At 49.0% G+C, this 8317-nt stretch overlaps 1 protein-coding gene across 1 annotated transcript in view; it reads right to left on the bottom strand.

Moving 5' to 3' along the window:
• LOC108797746 (adhesion G protein-coupled receptor E3-like) overlaps nucleotides 1-8317 on the bottom strand; it is a 43334-nt gene that overhangs the window by 10926 nt on the left and 24091 nt on the right. The window contains exons 10-13 of the mRNA XM_018569399.1: nucleotides 6943-7056; nucleotides 6541-6701; nucleotides 2467-2634; nucleotides 1124-1318 (exon numbers count right to left, since the gene is read on the bottom strand). Of these exons, the coding sequence (XP_018424901.1) occupies nucleotides 1124-1318; nucleotides 2467-2634; nucleotides 6541-6701; nucleotides 6943-7056 (638 nt within the window). The remainder of the gene's footprint in view (nucleotides 1-1123; nucleotides 1319-2466; nucleotides 2635-6540; nucleotides 6702-6942; nucleotides 7057-8317) is intronic.

The following is an 8317-nucleotide window of genomic DNA, read 5'->3' on the forward strand; positions in this document are numbered from 1 at the left end:
ATCCGCCCAGCTGCGGGAGTGACAGCTGGCTCTGCCTATCTAGAGGCAGAGCCAGCTGTACCCGCCCCCTCCCCCATCCGTTCCGCCAGTCAGCGCTGGCGGATCGGAGCGGGGAGGGGGGAATCCAGCCCCTCCCCTGTCACGGCAGAGAGCCTTGACAGGATCGAGAGGTGAGAGAACGCCGGTATGTGTTCCCTCACTTCCCGATCTACTGAGCCGACCTGTGACAGTCTCATTGTCACAGGTCGGCTAGAACTATGAGGTGAGTGGAAATCACCCCCTCCCCCCCTCATAGTTCTCCTTTAAATGGCTCTCATAGTGTCAAAACCAACTGGTGTTTGCGATTAAAAAAGAGAAAATATCCGGATCGCATTTATATTTGATTGGTGCTGATTGTTTGACCGATTTTAAATGGTCCATTTATGAAGTTCTCACTGTTATGATTTAATTTTTGAGAGATTCACTCTTTTTCACTGAGAGTATCTTGCACGTTAATTTCCATTTATTGGATTACTTTCATCATTTATATTTATTGATTGTTTTATTGATACAATTCATTTACTTCAAAGGTTATTTTGGGACCATTCTCTGTAAACCCGAGAGATGGTTGTGTATGGAAATCCCAGCAGATCAGCAGTTTCTGAAATACTCAGACCAGCCCGCCCGGCACTATCAACCACGCCACGCTCAAAGTCACTGAAATCCCCTTTTCTTCCCCATTCTCTTTTCAGAGGGGGGTGACACCAAAATGACTGTGAGTCATTTTGGTGTCACCCCTCCAATGGTGGCACCCGGGTGCGGGCCGCACCCGCCTTGTGACGCCACTGGCCAGTGAGTGTATGGTGAGAAGAAAGTGGGAAACGCCATAGTATCGCACGGGTCTCAATAATATCTTGACAGTGGCATAGAAAAGCGTTGCCGAGTCACCTTGACCCCTGTTGGTGGCTCTTCTAAGGTACTTACCAGGAAACCAACACGGGCCAAAGTTTGTGCGCATTCCGCAACGCGCGGCCCTGTGTATAAGATTGTGGTGATGCGCATGAGCGTTGAGCAAACATAGCCGCGCACGAGGAAGCTTCGGACACATTTGCTTCAATTGTAAAGTCTCCGAAGGCGCAGTTACCTTATTGCCAGTCTGATGAAGACCGAACAGAACCAGAATCTGTCCAATGAAGAGACACAGGCAGAGAGCCGTCAGGACAGAGGTGTGAGCGCTCCTTATAGACCGGCACATGGTGAAGGTGAGCAGAGACAGACACAGGCAGACGAGGGACACACTCAGGCCAATGCGAGAGATCAGAATGAGGCCACCATCCTCCTGTAGATGAGAGGGATGTAACATTAGTGGGGAGGTCCAATCTACAAGTGACTTGGCTTTTACATGCCCCTCGTGTCACATTCATTTAGTACGCAGCCTTTGTTCTATAACTCACTTCTGTGCCCTGATTGGCAGGGGAGGTAACATTCACAGGTCTCCTTCCCACCCTTTGATTGGCCCGTGAAAAGAGAAGGAGCAGAGTCATATGCTTATCTATTTGTCACTCACTCTTCTCTCTCCTTCTATCAGCATTTTCTGCACTGAAGCACACCTGATTGGCTCCTTGTGCTGCTTCTCCTTTCACTCTGAGCTCTGCTGTACATGAAGGTAAGCTTCTACTTTCAATGTCCAATCACAGTTTGGGGGTGGGAAGGAGACTTTTGGGTTTTACCTCCCCTGGCGGTCATGGCTGTGCTAGGTGGCATATCTATGTAAATCTCAGGACTGAATGGACAGAAAATCTGTTGGCAGGTTAAACAGCTCCAATATGTGTATGTAGCTCTTTGCCTGGAGTCCAGCTTCCGTGGCTGAGTTTACCTGGTCCAGGGGTAGGCAACCTCGGCTCTCCAGCTGTGCTGAAAGTACAAGGCATTGCAAGCCACAGGAATGACTCCCAGAGGCAGAAGCATGATGGAATTTGTAGTTTCAGCAAAGCTGGAGAGCCAAGGTTGCCCACCCCTGACCCAGACCATGCTCAAGGGTTGCAGATCTCAAGGCATGGGGAGAACATTGTATGTTAATGCACATTAAAAAGAGAACCTGTCCCTCGGTCTGTCCCCTTATCTGGACATCTATTCTAGGCCATAACAGCTTGCCTATAGTGTCCTATGTATGATCCTGATCCACAAAATTGCTAAAAGGTAAGACATAGTTTTTCTTAGGGGTGCACCGATACCGTTTTTTCTGTATCGAGTACCGATATTTATATTTCGGTACTCGCCGATGCCGAGTACCGATACCGGTACTTCCGGTAGCATAGAGCAGGCTTCCCGGCCAATCGGGGAGCCAGGAGGCGTGTCATTACCCACCGCCCGGGTTCTTGATTGCCCGGGAAAGCCGACTCCATTCTTTTTAAAACGGCTCAATGCTGGTTGGCCGGGAATCCGGTTTCCCGGCCAATCAGCAGTGTGTATTACAATTTACATCACCTGGATGTCACTGAGTGCCATGAGGACAGCGAAGGTGGACAGGTGGTTGCAGATGCAGAGAGTGCTGTTCTCTCTGTCGGCCATCTTGGTCTCGCATCCTCGGCTTGACCAAACCCTTTCCTCTGTGTCCCAGAACACACATCGGACGATGAAGGAAGGAGGAACGACCTGCAGGTGGAATAAAGATTGATGATATAGTACATTCAGTCTACAATAAATCATGAGTGTAGTTTAGTGGTGGCATGGCCTCTTCCTAGAGACAGGGCAGCCATCAGAAATTTTGGGGCCCCTTACACGGCTTTAGGCTGGGCCCCCCCGCGCCGCTGGACGCAGGGCTTAGTGGCGCGCTGGACGCAGGGCTTAGTGACGCGCTGGACACAGGACCCACCTGAGAGTGACCCTGCAGAGCCCACCATAGATGCTGCACAGCCCATCTGAGACTGTCTATGGTGGGCTCTGAAGGGGTCTCAGGTGGGCTGGTCAGGGCTGCATCCCTCCCCTCCCTCCTTTCCTTCCTTCCTTCCTAGCTCCTCTTACCTGCACACATGGCCTCGTCTGCCGCCGGACAAGCCAGAAGTGATGTCACGTCACTAACGTGACATCACTTCCGGCCAGTCCGACATCAGACGAGCAGCGTCGCTGATGGGGCCCTAGCTTGTCTTAAAGCCGCTGGAGCGGCAATGCTGGGGCCCTGCGCTGCTAGGGCCAGGCCTCCGCCTCCTCGCCCTTCATTGTTGGCCGATAGTCATGTAAGGGACCCGGGCGGGCCCCCCAGGCTGACCGGGCCCCTTACATGAATATCGGCCGTACCCCCCTAATGGCTGCCCTGCCTAGAGATGTCGGCTTGCAAGCTGTGTAGCCAGAACCTTCCGGGGGAATTCATGGACTACAATCTCATGTCTAGTTTACTCATTTGTATTGAAGTTATAGTCTATCACAGGAGCATGCTGGACCGGTGGCTCCTATTCAACACACACAGGGACCATGGGGAACACGAGTAGAAAGGACAGTGTCAGGCACCAATTCAGAGATGATTGGAGGATCTACAGCTTTAACTACGTCATGTTAGGAGTAAGATTAGGTTTGGGGTTAGTGTTTGAGTTATATATAGACATAGGGGACAATAATTCTGTACACCTTTCACAGTCCAAATCTCATGTCAAAACTCTATCATCAAAAGACCATGGGCAATGTGAGAAGCCCAGAAGCTGCATAGTAGCCACAGGGCTGGCAATGGCGCATATTCCAATACTTCACTGTATGCCGGTCCAGCATCGGGCTGGTGTCTTTTTTTTTTTAAAGAACAGCAGATGAAAAAAGAAAGTGAAGACCCAAAGATCCCAGCCTGACATTGATTTACTGTCGGGACTTCTCTATCTCATTGCGCAGAGGTCCCATTACATACCAGGGCAAGAGGTTTATATGAAGCATGCTTTCCTTTCATTGGGAGCAGATAAGTGTCTACTCCACACCCCTGTAGTGTTATGATGCGTCACCTGCCCTCCTTACAGCGATTGGACCTTGATTAGTGGTCGTGGTGCTCGTAGCGATTGCACGGACGGCGCCGTGTTTTCCAAAATCGTAAAGACGGAGATCAGCAGCACTCAGACCAAAGCATTCAATTATTTTGCTTATTTATTGAAGAAACATGTCACAAGTGTCAACTAGCCATCATTTCGGGGTCCCTTCTTCAAGGCGACATAGTGACCCACATAGTGACATAGGTCACTATGTCGTCTTAAAGGAGAACTATGAGGTGAGTGCTTTTCACTCCCCTCATAGTTCTAGCTGACCTGTGACAATGAGACGGTCACAGGTCGGCTCAGTAGATCGGGAGGTGAGCGAACACATACCGGCGTTCGCTCACCTCTCGATCCTGTCACGGCTCTCTGCTGTGACAGGGGGAGGGGCTGGATTCCCCCCTCCCCGCTCCGATAGCGCTGACCGGCGGAATGGACGGGGGGAGGGGGCGGGTACAGCTGTCAGTCACGCAGCTGGGCGGATCCCGGCACAATTGTCGGGATCCGCTTCAGCTGCGGCTTCTCAGTATATAGAGAGCTACAGCTGGCGGTATACTGAGCTTAGGGTGACGGGAGAACGCTAGTTTGTGTCCTCCCGTTACCCTAAGGAGAACTATGGGGAAAAGCCTTAAGCCCATAGTTCTCCTTTTAAAGTAGGGACCCTGCGTGGCCCCGAAATGATGGCTAGTTGACACTTGTGACATGTTTTTTCAATAAATAAGCAAAATAATTGAATGCTTTGGTCTGAGTGCTGGAGATCTCCGTCACTCTGAGCACCACGGCCACTAATCAAGGTCCAATCGCTGTAAGGAGGGCAGGTGACGCATCATAACACTACAGGGGTGTGGAGTAGACACTTATCTGCTTCCAATGAAAGCAAAGCATGCTTCATATAAACCTCTTGCCCTGGTAATATAATGCACCCTCTGCGCAATGAGATACAGAAGTCCCGACAGCAAATCAATGTCAGGCTGGGATCCTTGGGCAAGGTCTACACTTTATTTTTTCGTCTGCAATTCTTTAAAAAAAAAAAAAAGACACCAGCCCGATACTGGACCGGCATACAGTGAAGTATTGTTTCCCCGAAAGTAAGACCTAGCGCTATCTTCAGGGATTTCTGTAACATAAGACCTACCCCGAAAATAAGACCTAGCAGCTTCTGGGCTTCTCACATTGCCCATGGCCTTTTGATGATAGAGTTTTGACATGAGATTTGGACTGTGAAAGGTGTACAGAATCTTTGTCACCCATGTCTATATAACACCGATACTTGTAAAACTCAAACAAATTTCGACTGAGTGCTGGTCATCGCCGTCTTTACTCCACACCCCTGTCATCTGACCAGTTACAGTATATCTAAACCAAAGAACAAGGGTAAGATATGGCAGCTTCCAATTACTTTGGAGGTTTATCTTTTTTTTTCATGTAAAGTACGTTTGATCTTTGTCACCAGGACAGAGCAATGGGAAATCCAAAGTTTTACAGGTGTCACCGGACAAGCCAGACTTTAGAATATTTCCACTCACTTCCATCTATGTCTTTGGGGCAGGAAGAGAATGGCAATCCTCCCTAATGGGATGGGACGAGATTTTAACTGTTTCCTACTCTATTCAAAACAAAGGAGGTTTTGGCTTTGTAGTTCAAGTTTGTAAAAGAGCGAATCTTTAAAACCTAACTGCAAATTCATCCATTGGGCTGACTCTACGCGGATACCTACTACGGTGGCTTGTATTACATCTACAATAAACAAATGAAAATGGGAAGCTCCATAACGAACGTATGCCACAGTATAGCAGTAAAACTAGGGATGCTCCGATGCCTAGCACGAGTACTTCCCGTATCAGGAAGCCGGGCAGCGCATCATTACATGCTGCCCGGTTTCCTGATTGGCCAGGAAACGGCTCCATGCTCTCTCATCACTTGTGATGAGAGAGCATGGAGCCGACTTCCCAGCCAATCAGGAAGCTTGGTAGCGTGCAATGACGCGCTGCCCGGCTTCCCAATTGGTCATGAGTCTAGCAAACTCGGAAGCCGGGCGCCGTGTAATGACGCAGCACCAGGCATTCTGATTGGCCGGGAAGCCGGCGTCATGCTCCCTCGTCATCTCATGAATCATAATATTAAGAAAGTGACCTTAAAGCATTAGTTTGTATTGCTTTAGAAAAAAATGTGACCTGTCCCTTTAAGATAAAGTATCGGTAATTGGTATCTGCGAGTACTTGATCAAAAGTATCGGTACTCGTACTCGGTCTTAAAAAAGTGGTATCGGTGCATCCCTAGTAAAAACATTGTGATGCTAAAGTGCCGTAGGACACATAACTGCATGGTGGTAAAACTCCCCCAAAATGCTTCCAGAACATACAACAGATCTCCACTGTAAGCCTGTACAGCTGGCTGGTGGGAAAGGAGATAGTTTCCATTTTGTAGGAGCAAAATGAAAAGGGAAGGCTGGACAGAACCATGGACATCCACTTTTATGACCCAGGACAAATCTTTCTGTAATGGATAGTGTACATATAGTTCACAGACATCAAACTCTCTTATTTGTACAGACCTTCAGCTGTTTCAGGTAGAAGGCCACCGGGGGCTCCAGGATTTCTATATTGGGACTGGTGATGGCTCCACTGATTATGGGGGAAATAATCTCCTCTGTATCTTCTTGGTCGTTTTCTCCTAATGTCTCAAGTCCTTTATAGGAAATTAAGATTGCTCCATCTAACAATGAATAAATAAGTACATACAATAAAGACGTGAAACAGTCTGCACGCTAAGAGAACCGGCCACAAGATCTAAGAACTAAGAGAACAAGCGTGTGCAATGTACTACACACCATAGATGATGTACAGACAACCACTGCAGTCACCATAGTAGTAGTTTGGTGCCAACAGACAAATTATGGCTTTTGGATGATTGCCGTGGATTTCTGTATTTTGCATTTTTGCCTTATTGTGCTCACCCGTATCTCTGGTCACATGTGTACATGGCACGCTCATGATGTTATCCAGGACAGTCAGGGTTATGGACGGGGCTCCCGTACCACATACATCTCTGGAAACCTTCGTCTGAACCTCTGCAGTAGAGAAAAAGGATCACACACAGATTGTACAAGTAAAACTGACATATGAGATGCTCAGTACTTCCTTACACATTGAAATGCATGACTGCTGGAGCATACAATATTTTAGCTTGGCACATACTGTATCATTCGGTCAAGTGTGCCACCTCACTAGTTTTGATCGTGGAGGGAGGGATAATGTGAGCTGACTGTGTAGCTAGCGGGTACAGGCCTCAGGATTAGGGTTGCCACCTTTTCTTCAAGTGAACCCCGAACACTCTAGCAACGTGCAGATATTTTTTTTGGGAGAATGAGCCACGGCTTATTCAGATGTAAATAGCGCCACCCATTCATATGTACAATATCACAGTCGAGAGTATTTTCAGTGGGGGGCCAGTAGCCCCTATATTCATTTTGGTTGCCCCTGTCTGCCTGCCTGGCATCTTGTGTCTGGGTTTCTGCTGCCATGAAACCCGGACAAAGCATTCAAATCCCGAACTGTCCGGGTGAATCCTGGACAGGTGGCAACCCTACTCAGGATGCTAGCTGGACCAGTGGGAACAGAGGCAGAACTGAGGACCATGAGGCAGAAATGGGAGGCAGAATGTTAGCTAGGCATGGATGAGGGGGTGGTGGGGGTAGGGGAGGCAGAATGATAACTGGATGTTCACTAGGAGGACAATATGTGGCAGAGTAAAAGCTGATCATAATGGAGGAGGAGGACAGAGAAAAGCAACAGCTGACCTTGGAGTATTGAGAGAATCAGATAAGACAGGAGTAGGAGCTGCCCGAGGAAGGAAGATAGAGTGAGAGAGGGCAGAAAATAGAGGATTATGGATAGGCAGAGAGGAGGTAGAAGATGACTTAAAGGAGAACTATGGGGGTCAGGGCTTTTCCCCATAGTTCTCCTTAGGGTAACGGGAGGACACAAACTAGTGTCCTCCCATCACCCTAGGCTCAGTATACCACGAGCTGTAGCTCGCGGTATACTAAGATGCCGCAGCTGAAGCGGATCCCGACAATTATGTCTGGATCCGCCCAGCTGCGTGAGTGACAGCTGGCTCTGCCTATCTAGGGACAGAGCCAGCTGTACCCACCCCGCTCCCCCGTCCATTCTGCCAGAGCCGTGACAGGATCGAGAGGTGAGCGAGCGCCGGTATGTGTTCGCTCACCTCCCGATCTACTGAGCCGACTTGTGACAGTCTCATTGTCACAGGTCGGCTAGAACTATGAGGTGAGTGAAAAGCACCCCCCCCCCCCATCGTTCCCTTTAAAC

This window comes from Nanorana parkeri, unplaced genomic scaffold, assembly GCF_000935625.1.
Source record: "Nanorana parkeri isolate BGI_ZX_2015 unplaced genomic scaffold, ASM93562v1 scaffold1330, whole genome shotgun sequence".
Classification (NCBI taxonomy): domain Eukaryota; kingdom Metazoa; phylum Chordata; class Amphibia; order Anura; family Dicroglossidae; genus Nanorana; species Nanorana parkeri.